The sequence below is a fragment of the Aotus nancymaae genome, unplaced genomic scaffold (genome assembly GCF_030222135.1).
Source record: "Aotus nancymaae isolate 86718 unplaced genomic scaffold, 86718_ANA_hifiasm-v0.15.2.pri h1tg000059l, whole genome shotgun sequence".
NCBI lineage: Eukaryota > Metazoa > Chordata > Mammalia > Primates > Aotidae > Aotus > Aotus nancymaae.
In genome coordinates, this window is record NW_026988473.1 from 34,819,014 (window position 1) to 34,842,429 (window position 23,416).

General features: G+C 35.2%; 1 protein-coding gene across 2 annotated transcripts in view; it reads right to left on the minus strand.

Annotated features, from left to right (window-relative positions):
* Positions 1-15,844, minus strand: part of ANO3 (anoctamin 3) — a 429,363-nt gene extending 413,519 nt beyond the window's left edge. Inside the window, exons 1-2 of one of the 2 annotated variants that reach the window (XM_064365095.1) lie at positions 15,776-15,798; positions 15,337-15,447 (exon numbers count right to left, since the gene is read on the minus strand). Coding sequence is in view for 1 of the 2 variants with exons in the window: in XM_021665048.2 (XP_021520723.2) it covers positions 15,337-15,490 (154 nt within the window). In the remaining variant the exon portion in view is untranslated. Of the gene's footprint in view, positions 1-15,336 lie in introns of both variants that reach the window. The other variant, XM_021665048.2, reaches the window with a different exon arrangement.
* Between the last annotated feature and the right edge of the window lie 7,572 nt (positions 15,845-23,416).

Sequence of the window (23,416 nt, forward strand, 5' to 3'; positions counted from 1 at the left end):
CCACTACTCCAGAACATGCATCTTTTGTATGAGCCAGGTAGATCTTGTTGCCATTGACCAAAACTGGAAATTCATTATCATATCTATCACTGGGAACTCATACTGTTGCAAGTGACAGAAGTGTTAAATTAAGCATAAACAATAAGAAATTTATTGGCTCAACAATAAGGCAATAAGTTGGAAGTCTGTGTTGGAAGGCAGAATGGCTTCAGGCATAGCTTAAATATGGGGCACAAACTATGTCAATAACTTCCAGAGCCACAGGATATCCCTTGGAAAAGGGATAACTTTCCAAGAGAACATGAGAATATTCATACTGGAAAAAAAAGGTATGCATCCCGGGATGGCAAAAAATAAACTAGCAAACACATGCATACACAGACACACGAATGAATGCTTTGTGATGACATGCTCTTTGTTCTTGTCATTTCATTCCCCAGGAATGCCCTCCTCCTTTCTTTTCAAAAGTTTTTCTTTATTTTTTTTCTATCTTCTTTAGACCATATTTATCTATTATCCTAAAAGGCCAGAACACTTCTACTTTATTTATTTTTCCTTCAGCAGACACTATAATGAATAGCTATCTCATATACTATAATGAATAGCTACATCATTTGTCCCCTAAATAATCATTCCTGAGTTACAAACGGCTCATGGATTCTGCAAGAGGTAAATTCTAAAGTCTATAGCATGGAATATGGAAAAAATATTCCACTTAGAAACAGGATAATACAAGGCCAGGAATGGTGGCTCACGCCTGTAATCCCAGCACTTTGGGACTCTGAGGCGGGCGGATCACCAGGTCATGAGATCGAGACCATCCTGGCCAACATAGAGAAACCCCGTCTCTACTAAAAATACAGAAAAATTAGCTGGGCATGGTGGTGCGTGCCTGTGGTCTCAAGATACTTGGGAGGCTGAGGCAGAATTGCTTGAAACTGGAAAATGGGAGTTGCAGTGACCTGGGATCACGCCACTGCACTCCAGCCTGGCTATAGAGCAAGACTCTGTCTCAAAAAAAAAAAAAAAAAAGAAAAAGAAAAATAGGATAATACAGAATGACAGTTTCTAGCATGTAAATTTAATTCATTTACTGAAGATTAATTTAATCCAAATTCCAGGAAATGAATTTAATTAATTCACTGTATGACTCAGGTACAATATTAACATTTTAATTTGACTTCCAGAATCATTCTAAATCCCCTAGTCCTCCCTAACACATGCCTCTTATGGTAGAGAGGGAATACTGCTTCCACTACTTGCCTTGCTGGAACTGGGTGATGGAAGGAGATCGTTATTCATAACAATTCTTGATGGCTTCCATAACCCGAGGAGGATCTTTAGTATTAAAGAGACTGGAGTCATAGAGAGGGCACAGGGGCTCCACAGGTAGCCTTGAGTGAGATGCCATGGGGGGCAGAGGATGCAAAAGAAAAATGTTATATTCATTAGGGAAAAGAAGCCTAATGTGAATGAGGATTAGGCAGTGGCCAAGGCAGGACTCAGGACAGTGTTTGTTAGAAAGAAGCAGTAGGGGAAGCCTGACAAGAATAAAAAGGTAGTATGACTTAGGACCATAGGATGTAAACCCCGGAAGAAACTTCTCTAAAGCTTACATTTAAGAGACAAAAGTCTGAAATTAAACTATATTAAATTACCCATATAGTTTAATTTCATTTAACGAAGATACAGTGTTGTCTGTATTGCAAACCTTCCTTATGCAGGATCTTTTTTTATTCTCCATTGCCTTTTCCTTCTTTGTAACCATCTATCGTATAAGATCCTCATACTGACTTCTACAGGGCGAGATGAAAGTATGAAGATAAGGTTGAAAGAGTGACTCTTAATTACTGCTGGACAATCGTGGATGAGGAGGAGCCAGAGTAGGCCAGTGATTCCTGGAATAATAGCGTTGTTACCAGTTTAGGCAGTGTGCTTACACACACACACATAGTAATAGTGTTACCACCGTTTAGGCAGCATGCTTACACACACACACACACTGGTGTTTGTGTGTGTGTAAGCACATAGCATATGTGGCTACTCTGTAAGTACTAATCTAATGGGTGAATATCTTCTCTAATATTAACTAAAAGCAGGGGCTATGTTTTATTCTTCTTTTAATGAATTTTTAGGGTTGTACAATGTCTTGTGTTTTGGTAGGTCCTACATTATACTGTTGACTCACAAACAGTGAACACTTTATACACTAGAACTTTCACTAATTCTTCTGCTCACCTTTTTGGGTGGTAAAATCGCCAATTTCAATTCAAATCTATGTTTTTGTGTATGTATTTTAGAAGTTAACAAAGCTCTACTTTGTTTTAATGAATCTTATGAAGAATACCTATAAAAGGATGTAAGGGAATTTTTGAGAATAGTTTTATTTGATTTTCAAAGCAAAATAAGATGAAAAAATGTCCAAGCTCTCTGTAGTCATTCTGTGTTCACCAGAAATTGTAAAATATGTAGTATTTGTTTGTGGAAGCCATGATTTCCAAAACTCACTAACTGACTCTACTGTAGAATTAACTACTTCTGTAAATGCTTTTGCTTTGAGACGTGTCTTCATTGTTAGCTTTGAAAATGGAGCATGAATTCTGAAATTTCACTAGCTAGAGTTACTATTCAGTGGAAAAAGAACTATAAAATGCTGAGTTGTGCTTATCTACTATGGAATCAGATGAGAATTCTGAAGAAAATATCTGGACAAGTAAAGTAAATGATAAATTATTTAATATTAGAGGAAAATAAAGAAATGATGAGGTGGGGATTCTTATATTATTAAAGATGGTTAGACTGATACTCCCAGATCTTTGTATTTTTTGCAATTAACACAATTCACTCTCAAGAGCATTTGTTTGGTCTAAAGGTCATGTAATTGCAACAATTAACTAGAAAACTCAGAGTAATATGAGTATTTGTTGGACTTTTTTGGTTTTCAGATTCAATGTATATCTCTTGTCCTTATAACAACTCATATGAATGGCCCAGGAATTTGGGAGTTGAGAAGTCACAAAAGAGTAAGATAATGCAGAACAATGGGAAAAAAATGGGGCAACATCTCATCCATTAAATATATATTCTAGGCCGCTTCTCTGCACAAGGTATTTTTCACACAATTTTCAATCCAGCAGTCAACTCTACAAAATAGGTGTCTCACTGAGAATAGGCAGAGAAGTTTTAAATAACTTGCAAAAGTTCTAATCTTTCCTGTGTCTGAGCTACAGTCATAGTTGTTCTATGTCAAAGTCCAAGTCATATCTTACATTATGTAATGATGACCCTTGGGAGTAAGAAGACACATAATGGTATAACAATTCAGCATATAGAGAATTATGGGCTGACCTTTATATCTAATTATCTGAGTGACCTGAGACAAGCCACTCATGCTCTTTAGGCCTCACTTTCATATTCTCATATAAAAGAAGCTTATAAATCTAGCTTTGCCCATCTACAACTTAGTCACTTTGGTCTAGATAATGCATGATTATTGCTCTCTCTATTTCCTCCTTTAATGCATTATTCATAATTCAAAGAAGGTATCTCATTTCTAAAGGCTACATTAACTCTTAATGATGAAAGCAGGAAGTCTTTTTTCTGGCTCCTTTTTGTCCAGAGTGGAAACAAAATAGCAAAATTTAATTTCTGGTACATACATTAGCTCATTTTCCTTTTCCAATTTCCACTGAAGTAAAGTAAAATTTCTGGCTGCTTTACAAAGACCCCTGATATGCTGAGAACACCGTATTGTGGTGCTAATACTTAAAACTAACACAGCCACACTGGATTCAAGACATTAAGACCATGGAGATGCCACTGTCATCATCAGGCATCAACACCCAAGCAGCCAACAGATACCAAGGTTCTTGTGCAGCCAACACCTTTCTGTTTTCTTTCCAGTGCCTCACATACATTCTTTTAGAAATGCTTCTATTGGTAGAAAAACAGGAATGCCCATAGACATCTATAAGTCAAAAGGAGTTTTACTTTGTAGTCTAACATTTTATCAGAATGTAATTAGAATATTTGTAACACAAAGAAAGGATTAAAGCTTGAGGTGAGAGATACTTTATTTATTATGATGTAATTATGTATTGTATGCCTGTATCAAAATATGTTATGTAACCCCATAAATATATACACCTGGCCAGACACAGTGGCTCACACCTGTAATCCCAGCACTTTGGAGGCTGAGGTGGGTGGATCATCTGAGGTCAGGAGTTCGAGACCAGCTTGGCCAACATAGTGAAACGCCATCTCTACTAAAAATACAAAAAATTAGCCAGGCGTGGTGACATGTGCCTGTAATCTCAGCTACTCGGGAGGCTGAGGCAAGAGAATCGCTTAGACCCAAAAGGTGAAGGTTGCAGTGAGCTGAGATAGCACCATTCCACTCCAGCCTAGGCAACAAGAGCAAAACTCCATCTCAAAATATATATATATGTGTGTGTGTGTTTGTGTATGTGTGTGTGTGTGTGTGTATGTACTATATGCCCACAAAAATGAAAAAAATTAGAAAAAGAATCATGACATTTGTTTCATTTCCTGCTAAGCCCTTCTTTAATGTTAAAAACAATAAAAGTTTTCATCAAGTAAGATAAATGCTCCTGCATTGTGTGATATATATTCTATACACACTGTCAGACATTCCTAGGGATAATTGTGTGTCAGTTTGAGAAGCTCAGTTTGCACTAGATAGGATTTTGCAATTTGCCTCATATAAATTGCGAGACCTAGCACATATTTAATCATCACCTTATGGAATACCACTATAATATCTATACTAATCCCATTATAGTATAAAATAACTATAGTATATTTATTATAGCATAGTATAGTATAAAATAACTATAGTATATTTATTATAGCATAATATAGTATAAAATAAAATAACTATAGTATATTTTTAATAATAGCATATGCTAGATATAGTTACAGGCATTGTGCTAAATGGTTTTTGACATTAAATCATGTAATGTTCTTAATTACTCTATGAGGTAGTGATTTTTACACTCTTAATATATATGAGGAATCAGAAACACAGAGTAATTCATTTAACTTTCTTCAGTCATGCAATGAATAGCAGTGCAAACTCTGAATACTAGTCTGACTCTAGTGTCCAAGTAATTACTTCTCTGCTGCAAACTATACACAATAACAATATTAATTTAGATGGGAATCCTGAATTACCTGATTACATTCCTAGGTAGGCAACTTCTACTTCTGTCCCAACAAGTATTTAATTATTGTATGTAGCTCAGAAAAGTACAAAGATAAATGACATAGATTTTTGCATTTATGAATTATAAAAAATGAAAATATCAAATACCATATTATCATTAAAGCTTATATTTTCTACTCATACTGAAGCAAGAACCTTCTGGATAGAATTTCCAGAGACTATAAACAAGTATATTTAGCTTTTGAGATCTCAAATTATAGACTAGGAAAAAGCAAAGGGCAAGCAAAATTAAAGCTGAAACATGAGATGTGGAAGTAAGATACAAACGTGAACAATACAGATAGCTTATTGGTCATCTATAGATAGGGAAAATACCACTATCAATAATAGCAACCACCATGACAGAGACAAGGGACAAGCAATGATTTCACCAGCATTCTTGAGGAAATGTAAAAAAGGCCCAGGTTATACAGCACGATGACCTTTGAAAAGGCTCAGAAGTGATGGGTGAGACCATAGACATAGGAAGTTGAAGAATCAGAAGCTGATGACTAGATTTCACAGAGTGCAAATTTATATTAAGGAGTAAGCAGTTAGAATGTATGGTGACTTTCAGGATTTCATAGAATCTCCCAGTATAGAGTTTTATCACTTTTTAATCAAATACCTATGAAAAAATTAAGGCAGAGTCTTTGAAATAAGTTCTTGAGAGTATCTTATCCAAGTACTTTGCTTTTAAAATGAAGAAACAGATCTAGAATGACTTCCTTTTGAGGGATTCTCCCATTGCCTACTCTCAGTCCATGTATCTTATTGGGGGTATTCATACTTCAGCCAAAGGAGTTCAGCAGGTACCAATCAGCACATAGGATTGGGTTGGAGAGGTGTCACAGTGTCCTTTCCTATTGAATCAGAGTGATTTTTTTTTAAATTATACTTTAAGTTCTGGGATACATGTGCAGAATATGCGGGTTTGTTACATAGGTATACACGTGCCATGGCGCTTTGTTGTACCCATCAACCTGTCATCTACATTAGGTATTTCTCCTAATGCTATCCCTCCCCTAGCATTCGCCCCTCAACAGTCCCTGGTGTGTGATGTTCCCCTCCCTGTGTCCATGTGTTCTCATTGTTCAACTCCCACTAATGAGTGAGAACATGCAGTGTTTGGTTTTCTGTTCCTGTGTTAGTTTGCTGGTTCTGAAGAGAGCAGCAGATCTCCCAGCACAGCGCTCAAGCTCTGCTAAGGGACAGACTGCATCCTCAAATGGGTCCTTGATCCTGTGCCTCCTGACTGGGAGACACCTCCCAACAGGGGTCAAGAGACACCTCATTTGGGAGAGCTCTGGCTGGCATCTGGTGGGTGCCCCTCTGGGATGAAGCTTCCAGAGTAAGGAACAGGCAGCAACCTTTGCTGTTCTGTAGGCTCTGCTTGTGATACCCAGGCAAACAGGGCCTGGAGTGGACCTCCAGCCAACTCCAACAGACCTACAGCATAGGGGCTTGGCTGTTCAAAGGAAAACTAACAAACACAAAGGAATAGCATCAACATCAACAAAAACACTGTCCACACAGAAAACCTATCTGAAGGTCACCAACATTAAAGACCAAAGGTAGATAAATCCATGTAGATGAGGAAAAACTGCACAAAAAGGCTGAAAATTCCAAAAAGCAGAACATCTCTTCTCTCCAAATGATCACAATTCCTTGTCAGCAAGGGAATAAAACTGGATGGAGAATGAGTTTGACTAACTGACAGAAGTAGGCTTCAGAAAGTGGGTAATAACAAACTCATCCGAGCTAAAGGAGCATGTTCTAACCCAATGCAAGGAAGCTAAAAACCTTGAAAAAAGGTTAAAGGAATTGCTAACTAGAATAGCCAGTTTCAAGAAGAACATAAGTGACCTGACGGAGCTGAAAAAAACAGTACATGAACTTCATGAAGCATACACAAGTATCAATAGCTGCATCGATGAAGCAGAAGAAAGGATATCAGAGATTAAAGATCAACTTAATGAAATAAAGCGTGAAGACAAGATTAGAGAAAAAATAATGAAAAGGAACAAACAGTGCCTTCAAGAAATATGGGATTATGTGAAAAGATTAAATACATTTGATTGGTGTACCTGAAAGGGACAGGAAGAATGAAACCAAGTTGGAAAACATTCTTTAGGATATTATACAGGAGAACGTCACCAACCTAGCAAGACAGGCCAACATTCAAATTCAGGAAATACAGAAAACTACACAAACATACTCTTTGAGAAGGGAAACCCCAAAACACATAATCGTCAAATTCACCAACATTGAAATTAAGGAAAAAATGGTAAGGGCAGACAGAGAGAAAGCTCAGGTCACCCACAAAGGGAAGCCCATGAGACTAACAGCAGATCTTTAGGCAGAAACCCTACAAGCCAGAAGAGAATGGAGGCCAATATTCAGCATTTTTAAAGAAAAAAATTTTCAACTCAGAATTTCATATTCTGCCAAATTAAGCTTCATGGGGGCTTTCTGAGAGGCCCAACCAAACTGGGGAGATTGAAATAGAGAGTGTCATCAAGATGCTTTGATAGACAACTAGAGAACTGAAAATTCTTCAGATGCCATCTTACAAGGGACATGCAGGACCCCTTCAAGGAAACTACAAACTACTGCTGAAGGACATAAGAAAAGACACAAACAAATGGAAAAACATTCCATGTTCACGGATAAGAATTAATATCATGAAAATGGTCATACTGCCCAGAGTAATTTATAAATTCAGTGTTATTCCCATTAAGCTATTATTGACTTTCTTCACAGAACTAGAAAAAACTGGGAGAGAGATGCAAGATGGCTGACCACTAGCAGCTCAGGATAGTAGCTCCTAGTGAAAGTGCAGAGAACGAGAGGATGCCACACTTTCAGATGAATTTTTGTTGCTCACGGACCAAGAGATTCCCAGCGGAGGAGCCCCACGGGTCGCTAGCGCGACTCTTGTGGCCTGTGCGGCGGTTTTGCAGGCGCCTCAGTGCGGCAGTTCTTGGTGCAGAGTGAGTGGGACTGGGTCCCCTTTTGGCTGATTCCCGGGCAGAAAAGCACCATCAATCTTAACACCACTGTTTTGGCCGCCGCAGTGGATTGCTCAGATTTCAGCGCTGGGAATCAACAAGTTGGACGTCCACTCAGAAACCTAATTTGAAAGTCGGAAATCACAAAGACGACAGGTGGATAAATTTACAATGATGGGAAGAAACCAGCATAAAAAGGCTGAGAATACCCAAAATCAGAATGCCTCTCCCTCTACAGGTGATCACAGTTCCTCATCAGCAACGGAACAAGCCCTGATGGAGAACGAGTGCGTTCCATTAACAGAAGTAGACTTCAGAAGGTGGATGATAAGAAACTTCTGTGAATTAAAAGAACTTGTTCTAACCCAATGCAAAGAAACTAAGAACTTTGAAAAAAGGTTTGACGAAATGCTAACGAGAATAGACAATTTGGAGAGGAATATAGGTGAATTAATGGAGCTGAAAAACACAACACAAGAACTTCGCGAAGAATGCACAAGTTTTAACAGTCGAATTGATCAAGCAGAAAAAAGGATATCAGAGTTCGAAGACCAACTTAACGAAATAAAATGAGAAGTCAAGATTAGAGAAAAAAGGATAAAAAAGAATGAGCAAAGTCTCCAAGAAATATGGGACTATGTGAAAAGACCTAATCTACATTTGATAGGTGTACCTGAATGTGATGAAGAGAATGAATCCAAGTTAGAAAATACTCTTCAGGAGATTATTCAGGAAAACTTTCCCAACCTAGTAAGACAGGACAATATTCAACTCCAGGTAATACAGAGAACACCACAAAGATATTCCTCAAGAAGACCAACCCCAAGGCACATAATCGTCAGATTCACTAGGGTTGAAATGAAGGAGAAAATACTAAGAGCAGCTAGAGAGAAAGGTCAGGTTGCCCACAAAGGGAAGCCTATCAAACTTACAGCAGATCTCTCAGCAGAAACCCTACAAGCCAGAAAAGAGTGGGGGCCAATATTCAACATCCTTAAAGAAAAGAACTTTCAACCCAGAATTTCATATCCAGCCAAACTGAGCTTCAAAAGCGAAGGAAAAATAAAATCTTTTGCAAACAAGCAAGTACTTAGAGATTTTACCATCACCAGGCCTGCTTTGCAGAACCTTCTGAAAGAAACACTACACATATAAACGAACAACCAGTATCAGCCCTTCCAAAAATATATCCAGCTAGCATCACATGGCAGTATTAAACTCATATATATTATTAACTGGATAAAAAGCCAAAACCCATCGGTACGCTGTATCCAGACCCATCTCACATGCAACGATACACAAAGACTCAAAGGGACAGAGGAAGGTTTACCAACCAAACGGAGAGCAAACATAAATAAATAAATAAAAAGCAGGAGTTGCAATTCTCACCTCTGATAAAATAGACCTTAAAGCAACAAAGATCAAAAGAGGCAAAGAAGGACATTACATAATGGTAAAAGGATCAATGCAACAAGAAGAGCTAACGATCCTATATATACACGCACCCAACACAGGAGCACCCAGATGCATAAGACAAGTTCTTAATGACTTATAAAGAGACTTAGCCTCCCACACAATAATAGTGGGAGACTGTAACATCACATTGTCAATATTAGACTGATCAACGAGATAGAAAATTAACAAGGATATCCAGGACTTGAACTCAGACCCGGAACAAGTAAACTTAATAAACATTTATAGAACTTTCCACTTCAAATACACAAATCATACATTCTTATCAGTACCATGTCACACCTATTCCAAAAGTGACTACATAATTGGAAGTAAATCACTCCTCAATAATTGCATAGCATTTCATAGGTTTAAATGAAATATTGTTTGGCTGCTTGTTTGTTATTTTCTTCCATTGTTCCTTCCTGTCTCCATTGTTAAGCACAATTATTGGCATAAAAGAGTTTTTCAATTCCCATTTTTAGACTGCATTCTAGCCTGGGCAATAAAGCAATATTCCCATTCTCTCTCTCTCTTTCTCTTCCTTTTTCTTCCTCTTCTTCATTCTTTTTTTTTTCTTTCTCTCTTTCTTTCTTCCTTTTTTAAAAAAGAAAAAACTGGTTTAAGTTTCATGTGGAACCAAAAAGGAACCCATATAGCCAAGATAAACCTAAGCAAAAAGAACAAAGCTGGAGACATCATGCTACCTGACTTCAAAATATACTTCAAAGCTACAGTAACCAAAACAGCATAGTACTGTTACCAAAACATATACATATATGTATATATATGGACCAATGGAACAGAACAGAGGCCTCAGAAATAACATCATACATCTACAACCATATGATTTTTCACAAACCTGACACAAACAACCAATAGGAAAAAGATTCCCTATTTAATAAATGGTGTTGGGAAAACTGGTTAGCCATATGCAGAAAATTGAAGCTGGAGCCCTTCCTTATACATTATAGAAAAATTAACTCAAGATGGACTAAAGGCTTAAATGTAAAACCTAAAACCATAAAAACCCTAGAAGAAAACCTAGGCAATACCATTCAGTACATAGGCATGGGCAAAGACTTCATAACTAAAACACAAAAAGCTATTGAAACAAAATCCAAAATTGACAAATGGGATCTAATTAAACTAAAGGGCTTCTGCACAGCAAAAGAAACTATCATCAGAGTGAACAGGCAACCTACAGAATGGGAGAACATTTTTGCAATCTATCCATCAACAAAGGGCTAATATCCAGAATCTACAAAGAACTTAAACAAATTTACAATAGGAAAACAACCCCACCAAAAAGTGGATGAAGGATATTAACAGACACTTCTCAAAAAACACATTTATCTGGCCAAAAAACATATGAAAAAAAAGCTCATCATCACTGGTCATTAGAGAAATGCAAATCAAAACCACCATGAGATACTATCTCATGCCAGTTCGAATGGAGATCATTAAAATTACAGTAAACAACAGATGCTGGAGAGGATGTGGAGAAATAGGAAGGCTTTTACACTGGTGGTGGGAGTGTAAATTAGTTCAAACCATTGTGGAAGACAGTGTAGCGTTTCCTCAAGGATCTAGAGCCAGAAATACCATTTCATCCAGCAATCCACTTACTGGGTATATACCCAAAGGATTATAAATCGTTCTGCTATAAAGACACATGCACATGTATATTTATTGCAGCACTGTTCAAAATAGCAAAGACTTCGAAGCAACTGATATGCCCAAGAATGATAGACTGGATAAAGAAAATTTGGCACATATACACCATGAAAAACTCTGCAGCCATAAAAAGAGAATGAGTTCATATCCTTTGCAGAGACATTGATGAAGCTGGAAACCATAATTCTCATCAAACTAACACTGGAACAGAAAACTGAACACCTAATGTTCTCACTCATAAGTGAGAGTTGAACAATGAGAACACATGGACACAGGGAGGGGAACATCACACACCAGGCCCTGTCGGTGGGTGGGAAGCAAGGGGAGGGATAGCATTAGGACAAATATCTAATGCATGCAGGGATTAAAACCTAGATGACAGCTTACTGGGTTCAGCAAACCACCCAAACCACCATGGCACATGTATACCTGTGTAACAAAATTGTACATTCTGCACATGTATCCAGAACTTAAGGTATAATAAAAATACATTAATGTTTTAGTTGCTGATTTCTGATTATTAATTACATCTGTTTCTGAAACACAAAGAGGCAATTTCCCTCATTGTACTATTTTTAAACTTAATTTTCAGTAGTATTGGGGAGAAAAAGAACAGTAAATTTAGAGACAGAGAACAGATTAAAAACTCTTCAATTCAGCTCTCTCTCAGCTGTCCTTCTCCCCCTCACCCATACACACACACTTACTATATGTGCGACTTTAATTTAATTACATCACTTCTTTAAGCTTTGAATTTTCCTACTAATGCATGGAGTTTAAGATAAATGAATACTATGTTAGAGATACTTTGTGAGAATGACTGAGATTCTGCATTAAGAGATACGTATGTTATTACATAAGTGAAATGTATAAGTACTGTTTTTGATAACAATGGTACACTTCCTTTTAGACATACCTGATCAAATTTCTATGAACTAAACTTCATCAGTTATATTTTATTTTCCCCTGCTAGGAATATGTGTACATGAATGTTGAGAACATAATGCCACACCAATGAGATTAAAATGGTAGACCTCTCTTCTACTTTGGCTATCCCCTCATTTTCATACACACACCCCTTCCACTACTCCCAATGCTAAGCATGTAGTAAATAATTATGAATACATAAATAACACTTGACTCTATTGAAAATAATGTAAAAAATCCTAGCATACAAAATAGATTCTGGAAAGTTCAATGATCCATAAAGTTTCAAATGAATGACAAATACCACATTAGTATCCTGAATGATGATCTCATCAGGAGGCAAATTGTGTGATAATTTCCACACAATATATTTGAAAATCTAATGCAATATATGTATACATTGACTTAAAATAAATGTGCCTTTGGCAGAAAACACATTAGAAAAGTATACTATGATGTATTATTTGATCATTTATTTAATCATAGTTATTACATGTGTATCATGCATAAGCCACAAACAATTGGGTAGTGACACTTACCTTCAAGAAACATAGTCTAATAAAATACATGTGTATACTACATAGTTATAATAGAAATTGACATGTAAACATTTTCATATATAGGACAAATATCTACAGATGTTCACCAACAGGAAAAAAATTCCTTTGTACAGAGATATGACCATATACATGTCAGAAAAAGAGAACATTTGATCTCAACAATATCATAATAAATGGAGGCAGAGGAAAACAATTATTGGAGATTACCTTGAAAGAATAATATGATCAGTGATTGAAGAATGTAAATTATACTTGTGGAATATTTGTAGGTTACATGAGGCTTGAAAAATTTTGGAAAAAAGGAATCTTAATCATAGAGCACCAGGTTTATAATACAGGTTATATAGAATTATAAAAATCGTGAGCAAAGATAGGAATGAGTGAGATTTGTGCTTCAGGAAAGATTTCCTGGCCATCCATGGGCAGGAGGTTTGTTATGAAAAACCTGGAAAGGTGAGATCAGTTAGAAGTCTATACAGGTGTCTGTTCTGAGGGAAATGAAGAGAGCAGTCTTTCAGTTCCCCCCAGTCAGTCAGTGAGTTGAATATATATATATAATAGATATATAATTATAATATATCTATTATATATATTATATTTTAAATATATATTATATATAATTATATCTTATATATAATATAATATAATATAATATATTATAATTTATATATATATATATTCACCTCCCGGGTTCAAGCAATTCTCCTGCCTCAGTCTGCCAAGTAGCTGGGATTACAGGCATGTGTCACCACGCCCGACTAATTCTGTATTTTCAGTAGAGACAGAGTTTCTCTATGTTTGTCAGGCTGATCTCGAAGAGTCAAAATATATTTTGAAGAACATTTCATTGTGAGGCATCCAACTGGGTAAAGAGGCTGTCATGGTGGACAAAGAAGTATAGAAGATAGATATTAAATATACATACAAATAAACACAAAAATGTCATTGCAATAAATGTTAAGGAATATTTGAGATAACTTAGGAGTCATCAAAAAAATATGGAAGCAAAAAGGAGGAAGCATTTTGAAGGACTTCAACTGAGATGTGTTGAGTGTGAGGCACTGTCAGAATAACAAGGTGGAAGTGTCTTCTAGGCTGTTACTGGTATGCAGCTCTGGGAAGGAGCTATATTTGCACTACAGATGTGTTGGTCAACTGCATAGAGACAGTAGTTGAATCTAATGGAATGGATGTGCTAAGTCTGACAGAAATGACAAGAAGACAAAAAAATGGTGAGAAAAACATGAATATTTAAACTATCAATTCTTTGTTTATGAACCTCTTTTTCTAACCAAATCTACTGTTAAAAAGCTATGTACATCTGTAAAAATTTAATTTCCCTACTTCTATGAAATTGTAGGTTCAATATCTAGTAAGTCTCTTAGTTTTAGAAGACAAAATAACAGCATGGAGATTTTTTCTTATAGTTAAATGAAAGTTTACAAAAGAATGTTTATCTCCTGTTTACAGAATTCTTATACCGTAAAACAACTCATATAATACATAATCTATAAGCAATAAATCAGGGATTGACTGTTGGTCATATAATAAACAAGTATGCCTAAATTCTTAGATGAATCCTCTTGTTGTTAAATGGAATTTATTATTTCTACAAGTTTTTCATGGGACAAAGATCAGTGTACAGTGATATCCAGAGTTATAATAGCTTTAACTTTTACATTCCTATTGCAATGTCTTCTTTTATAAGGAAAGATAAACAGATTATAGCAGTTTTACTTTAGTACAACATTTAAAATATCTACTTATTATGCAAAATATTTTCTACAAAGCACAATTAATTCGCTATTGACATATAAGAGCTGTTCATTATAAATCAAACTCTTAGGATTTTCTGATGAATGCAAACTATAAGTGCACAGTATTGTTCCCTCAGACCTGCAGAGCAAGCACAAAAACTGTGAGTTTCTGAGTATCACTCAGAGGTTTAAAAAAAAATTCAAATTTCATTATATTAACACTGTCAGCTCATGTAGAATCTAAGTCAGATCATAAAATAACTAAAAGGAATATTCTCTTAATGAGAACATAAATAATATGTTATCCTTTGTATAATTGTGCAAAATAATGAGAGATAAAAGAGATGAATTAAAATGGCAAGTGTTTTCTTTGCAGTTTATGGTTAAGATTCCTGATTTTATCAGTGTTGCCAAACGAAACTAAGCCTTGATAGGCCTGAGCATTCAGAGAAACAAAGTCTTTTCACCACTAACACTTTTCTGAGTTTACTGACTGTTTTCTGACATTTAATTCTATGCACAAAAACTTCAGTCCTCTTTTTTTTTTTTTTTTTTGCAAAAGTCTATTTATACATTTTGGGAAAAAATAACTGAAGAAACTAAAATTGGCATCAGCTATACCACCACAAAATGGATGACATCAACATTTATTTTTCACACATCAGACATTAAAGAAGTACAGATGTAAGTTAAGACAGTCAAACATATCAATCTAAAGTTTAGCTTACCACTTGGGACAGAACTGGAGTGCTGAAGTTCCAATTGACTAGAATCGCCAGAGAGTTCAGTCAAACAGGTTAAAGCAAAACCTGAGTTGGAAGCATGCTCATGTCTGAAGCCTTCAGGAGAAAAATTATCCAGTTCAAATTTTAAAACTGACATTGCAAAATTCCCAAATAACTATGTAAAGCAAAGTTCACACTACCGAATTCTTTAAAATCATGGGCTAGGAAAAAAAATCACAGTATTCTAATCAGTCATAACTATAGGCTTTCCTGTAATTCTTTTCACTTGGAAATCCAAAGGAAATAAAACACGGCAGAGCTGACTCTAGGTAGTTTTCTGTGTTCATGCCTTTCCTAGACAATTAACTTCAGTAGGACGGATGAATTTTAGAGTTGTTTTTCTTGAAGGTATATTTTGCCTTTAAACCACAGCAGCACTCACCCCATCTCAGAGAGGCTGCAATGAAAAGTAAAATGGGCTAAGTGAAGACATAGGCAAGGCTGCAGAGAGATGCTTTCAGTAAGTTGGTACTAGAAGTTCTCACTCACATTTCTGTATGCAAGAGATCAGCTGGGTGGGACTAAAGACTGTCAGGGAATGCAACTTTATTCCACTGGGCAGCTCATCTGAGGAATGTTTTAATTGGAAGGAAGTTAATACTAAAAGATATTTCCTGGATGCAGATTGTGAGACTGTAGCCTGGCTGCTTATTGAAACATGACTGTGATTGTGGAAATTAAAAGATTTCTTTTTAAGCTGTGGTCAAATGAAATGTACAGCCTGGGAAACACAAAATGCTAGATTTCATAATTCAAGCAGATTATCTATAGAAGAGCAAATTGCTAAAAAGTTGGCAACTAACAGGGCTGGTATTCTTGTATTAACTGAGAGGTAAAACAGATGTATTGGTTGCCTCAGAAATTTAATATAAGATTTCACCTTTATTCATGCACTGGTCCTTGTCCATGAATCCTCTGTAGACTGCCAGAAGTGCACACTGATATTTTGTCAGAGACTAATTTAGCTAAAGTTATCCTTTAGTTTAGGGGTCCAAACTAGATGAGGTCCAGAATTTCCCTTATGGTCTGTTTTAATCTATTAGTTATTCATTAATTTGTTGAATGGCATATTTAAAGCATTTTTACTTTCTTGGCTCAGCACTCTTTGAAAAAGATACACACACACACATACATGTACATATACCTATATAGGTATTTGTGTATATATACATATATACCATGTAATATATGTATTTTATACATTTATATATATTTATATATATAGTTTGCAAGTCAGTTGTTTAATACAAAAAGGTATTCTGGACAAAAGCTGACATGTATTACTCATAGTTACAATAATTGAAAAAAAAAACAAGTAAAAGAAAACTGACTCTCTGCTTCATGTGCCTTCTACAGTATGACTCAGCCAGGGAAATGATTGTCATTCCAACAGCATGAACAGCAAACAAAGTATGTTGTGCAAGCCTAGGCCAACACTGTTTCGAAACAGGCATGAAAATCTTTGACTAAAAAAGGCTAACATGGCCACTTTCTACTGGTAATTATATGACATTTTGCTTAGATAAGAAGTTGAAAGCAGAATCAACATTATAAATGATAATTCAGCTTAAGGAAAAGATGGGTGATAATAAAAAGGAAAACAAATATAGGGAAATGAGTAAATGGTTAAAAGTACAAACAAAGTTTAGAGAAACAGATTCTAGAATCATGAAAGCTGGACTTTTAAATTCTCAGTTGAAGTATTAGTTATGGAATATTGTCAAGGGCACTTCCCGAAAGATGGAATCTAAATGGTTTGGTTTGAGAGTTGGCCAATGAGGTTTAACTACCAGGAAATGTCTAACTTCTATACCAGAATTTGGGAACATTTGCCCAAATCCTGAAGTGTTTTTTTTTTCTTTCAAATTATGCTTTATAGAATGTGATTACATAGAAATATGTTTTGGCATGAGAAGTGGCATTACAATCATCTGATAAATGATTCCCCTGGAGGAATGATAGCTTAGGTCATAGGATAGTCTCATTCTCTCTAGCAGCAGCTCTTAATGTTTTAAGAATGAGAATATATTGGGGAAAAAAAGAACATTTTATCTCTTTACATATGATACTATTATATTTTGAATATCAATATACAAAAATTAATAATCATGTAAAACTTCTTCAGAAATTTACTATCTTTTTTATTTACATATATACCTTTGAAAATTTGTTTATGTGTGAGAAACGCTACTGATTTTGCTGTACGTCAATTGATAATATATAGGTCAATTTTTCAGCTCTATGCAATTACTTGATATGTCTTATGTAATAAGGGAAATTACTATTCCATAATACATAAGAAAAATAACAGTACATAAAGATTGACATTTCACTGATAGCTATAATATAGATGAGCTAATTCTTTCTACAAATTCACCTCATTTTCTTTTCTACTAATGACCAAAGTAAAAACATTCCCCGGCCGGGCGTGGTGGCTCACGCCTCTAATCCCAGCACTTTGGGAGGCTGAGGCGGGCGGATCACGAGGTCAAGAGATGGAGACCATCCTGGCCAACATGGTGAAACCCGTCTCTACTAAAAATACAAAAAAATTAGCCGGGAGTGATGACACGTGCCTGTGGTCCCAGCTACTTGGGAGGCTGAGGCGTAAGAATTGCTTGAAACCAGGAGGCGGAGGTTGCGGTGAGCCGAGATTGCACCACTGCACTCCAACCTGGTGACAGAGCAAGATTCCATCTGAAAAAAAAAAAAAAAATTCCCTGAGGTCTCTGGAATGTTGGTATCAAAGAACTGATAGTTAATATGGACACTCTAGAATGGAAACTCTCAGCATCTCTATATTCCTGAGTCTTTGGTGAGACCATTTTAACTTACGTCCAGCCTCAAGTGGACATTAAGTCTTCAACGATGTATTTTCCCTAACCTCTTAGCTGGCACTTTTATTTAGAACAGTTGTCTGAAAATCTTAAGAAATACCTGTGTAAACTTGTAACTCATGTTATTTTCTTTTTTTTTTTAATGACTAAAACCAGCCACTTTTATTGAAAATTAATACTATATTAAAATGTAATTTACATATAGAAAGAAACACAAATCTTCAGTGAACAGCTTGGAGAATTCTGACAAATATGTATACAAATATAACCATCAGTCAAATTAAGATATAGATTATTTCCATTATTCCAGAGAAGCTCCTTGTCCCCCTTTCCAGCCAATACCTCCACCTCACAGAATTAACAGCTTTTTCATTTCTACCACCAGGGATTCGTTTTACCTGATCTTGAACTTTACATACAGGGGATTTTACACTATGCATTCTTTTGTGTCTAGCTTCTTACACTCTACATTATATTTTTGAAATTCATGTACATTGTTCCATGTATCAGTAGTTTTTTTTTTTTTTTTTTTTTTTTACTGCTAAGCAGTACTCCACTGTATGAATATAGTTTATAAATCTGGTTGATTGACGTTGGAACAAAGCACCATTTTATATATTTTCAATGAGAAATGTAATAGATTGGTAGCCCCAACAATGACCCCTATTGATTCATTATATGGGAAGCTGAATCTTCAGAAAGTGTCTGTATAAGTTTAGAATCAGATAGAGTAACAGGAGTTTGTTACTCATGTTATTTTCATGATATACGGAATTCTTCCAACAGAACATGGTAGGAAATACTGTACATGAACATCTCTCCTTTGATATTTGACCAAACATATGTTGACATAGTCTAGATACAAATATACATTTTTAAAAGCCTGGATCTGTCTGTCTCTGTTACTATAGTAACCACTTGCTGGCAATTATAATAAAGTCAGGTCTCTGGTCTTCCATTCATTTCAAAGCATAAACTGCATTTATAAATTCTTCTCTTTCTCAAGCATACTTAATTTTGATATAACTGATTTTGTTTTTTTTAAACCAGGCCAAACTAACTTTATTTTGTTTTGGAAATGGTTGAACTTATTGTGAATAATTGCAATTTTAACTTAACCATAACAATACATTTTTAGAGAGGAAAAATTATCTTGTTCTGCACGGTTTTCCATATACTGTATTTACAGGACATGGGCATGTAAGTCAGGCAATATTTTCATTATCACAGATCGTTTGCTCTCCTAAACATTGTGTGAGACAATTCATTACACTTATGGTTATTATTTTTCTGGTTTCAGAATGACTCTTTGAACCTGTAAGTTTAACACCATCACCTCCCTCAGAATGCCATGAACTAAAGAAAAAAATTTTAATGAAGAGTGCTGAGCAGTAAAGTCTCAGAAAACTTGAGAAAACTCGGGAATATGTAGTGGAGATGAGTGCTGAACAAACTGAATAATAGGCACAAATCATGTGTTGAGTAAAATGCAGGTAATTGCCTGCAAACCAGAGTATCTCCACTTCATTTGAACTGTGGTGTTCTGATAGTCTGATTTCCAGCTTAGGCATTCTGAAGGGAATCCTACATTTGAACCCATTCTGATTTATTTGCCACTCCTTGTGTGAAACTGGCCCAGAGATTTAAGCAAGAGTAATGGGAATAGTGGGTAATAAAACTCACACCTCACACTGTATCAGTATTAACCAGATCAGATCTACTGATGAATGGGATAGAGAGGAAGAAAGAAAGAGAGATGCAGACACACACACACACACACACACACACACACACACACACACACACAGAGACAGAGAGAGAGAGTAGTTTAAAATTTAAACAATTAGATCACATAAACTTTACCATCTCATAGTAAATGCTTAAAAGATAATTGTACTTCCAAGCTTCAATTAGATTTGAGAGAATATTATATGCGTATGTTAGTAAAAGTATGCTGCTAGGAAAAGACAGCAAGCAGAGCAAAATAAAATTGTTGAAAATAAGTAAAAAGCATGCCTTTAATAGCTAACTCAATAAAGGCATTGGATCACAGGTGAATCACTGCTAGAAAATATAGTAAATGATTAGAAAATCTATCTGAATAATTTATTTTGAATATAGAGTAAAAATTTTAAAGTTGGAAATTATGATAGAGATAATAGGATAGAAAATGCAATAGGCATAAAATAGAAACTAAAAAAAGAATGGAAGCTATGATGAAAACATAAGAAAATGAAAACAAAAAGTTTGTTGTGAGAAAATAAGTGCTGATTTTCAAATTGAAATGATTATGTTAATGTCAGGCAAAGGTAGCAATTGATAGAAGATCCATCCCTTGGAACCAAACATATCTTGATATGATGTGAATTCCAAGTTTTAAAGCAAAATCTAACAAGTGATAGGAGGGATATTGTGCAAATTTGACAGAATGAAAAATTTCTTCTCTTCAACATTAAGTGATAGAAGAATATAAAGAAAATTTTATATGTATCTGATTTAGAAAGATCAGGTCTCCATAATTAAAAAACATGGCAACAATGAAAACCTTATGAAACAAGCAAGACTCAAAAATACATAACCCATGATATCGCTAAAAACATTATTTGAGGAAGTACCCCAGTCAAAGGGGAAAACAAACAATATGATTCAGAATAAGGGATTCAAAAATAAAAAGAATTATAGCAAATAGTAGGCAAAAAAGGTTAATAAGAAAAGCTCGTAAACTACTCATTTATGAGTAATTAATTGCTAAAAGTTCAATTCTGTAACAATGGAAATAATTAGATTTCATAATTTTAAAATCCAGATTATTTTAACAAAATTTAGCGTAAAGAAAACTATTACTCAAGAAAACATAAGGCCGATTAATTAATTTAAAGGAAATACTAAAAAGGGTAAACATGTAAAAATTGCAACAAATAAGTAAACTCTCAGTGAAAGTGGGTTAAATGATCACACAAAACAGAGAGGGACTCAGAATTTCTCTACCCCTTCTTTTTCTTCTCTCACTCTCATACACATTCCAAATCATATTCCAAATTCCAAGTGGAAATATTATTTATGGTAAATAAATTGCTTCATATTGAAAAAAGGTACAAATCACAAAATTTAATATAATATAATGGTTAAGGACATATAGATGTATGTATATAGACATATGTGTGTGTGTGTGTGTGTGTATATATATAAAACAAGATGTTAAATAAATTATATATATACATGTATTCTTTCTATATATATATAGAATGTTAAAAATGATATGCCTCCTACATCAGCTTTGACTATGGGGCAATACAGTGATAACAAGTATCTATTTGAAAATATTCTAATACTTATGTCTTTCTTTTTTATTTGGTGTTTCTTAACTGGCTAGTAAATCGAGTACAATGTTGAAATGGTAATAGTGGATATTATTTTATTTTGAATGCAGAAATGTTTCATTAAGTATGTAGTTTTTGTATGTTTTCTGTAGATATCTTTTATCAGATTAAGGACATTCCTTTTTATTCATAATTGGATAAGTACTTATTACTTTATAAATAACAAATGTGAGTTGATTTTTTCATCTTTTTTCCTTTTTCTGTAATAAGTTGTCAAATTTAAAACTAATCTTTATTCCTATAAAGTAACCAACTTGGCCTTGATGTGATGATTTTTTATATATCATTGGATTCATATACTAATATTGTATCTATTTTTATGAGATAGATCAATATATAATTTTTTGTAGTCCTAGTAAGGTGTGGTGTTGAAAATTATGCTATCCTCATATAATAGGAACAATTGATTTTTCCATTTTCTGAAATAATTTTTAAAATACTGGTGTTATTTCTTTCTTATATGTTTGCTAAAATTAACCAACTGAGAAACCTGTGGGTTTAAAGTTTTCTTAATTCGAAGATTCTTAATTACAGGTTTTATTTAACTGTTAGAAAGATTTTTATTCTTGGGTCAGTAGTGTAATGTCTTTTACAAGGAATTTTTCCTTTCTATCTCCTTTTTTTTTTTTTTTTTGAGGAAGAGTCTAGCTCTATTGCAAAGGCTAGAATGCAGTGAGTGGTGTGATCTAGGCTCACTTCAACCTCCGCCTCTTGGGTTGAAGAGATTCTCATGCCTTAGCCTCCCAAGTAGCTGGGATTATTGGCACACGCAGCTAATTTTTGTATTTTTAGTAGAGACAAGGTTTCACCATGTTATCCAGGCTGGTCTAAAACTCCTGACCCTGGGCAATCCGCCCGCCTTGGCCTCCCAAAATGCAGGGGTTATAGTCATGAGCCACTGCACCCGGCTTCTATCTACTTTTTAATTTTTTCTAAATAACAGTCTATTAATTGTTTTCATTATATCCTCTCAATATCTTTACAATTTGTAAGATCTGAGGTTATGTCCAGTTTTCATATTATTTATGAACATTTAAGATATCATACGGCCGGGCGCGGTGGCTCACGCCTATAATCCCAGCACTTTGGGAGGCCGAGGCGGGTGGATCACGAGGTCAAGAGATCGAGACCATCCTGGTCAACATGGTGAAACCCCGTCTCTACTAAACATATAAAAAATTAGCCGAGCATGGTGGTGCGTGCCTGTAGTCCGAGCTACTCTGGAGGCTGAGGAAGCAGAATTGCTTGAATCCAGGAGGAGGAGGTTTCGGTGAGCCGAGATCGCGCCATTGCACTCCAGCCTGGATAACAAGAGCGAAACTCCATCTCAAGAAGAAAAAAAAAAAGATATCATACATAAAGTATCTCACACACAGTCTGGTAGAGGGACTGATTAATGTTTATAACATCAGAATATATTTCTTAAACATAGCTCCCACAATTCAGGCTTACCTGTCTTTCAGTCCCATATGCCCTGTATTTATATCGCCTGATTTTGTTTATTCTATAGCGGAAGTCTATAAAAATGAGCTAATTTGCCTAAACTTCCAGGATGAATTCTGAAAAAGAACCAAGGCAAACTCCAGCTCCAATCAAAAGGCTTTTAGTATACTTACAGCAGGAAAAAAAAAATCAATATAAACATTGAAACAATTTATTTTACTTGATATCCAGCTTTAACTTTATTGAATGTTATTTTATCTTAACATGGCTTTTGGTCCTAAATCTAATGATCGATCATTTTATCCACCTAGGCTATTTTCCAGATATCATTTTATACAATACCTCACATATTACAGATTCACA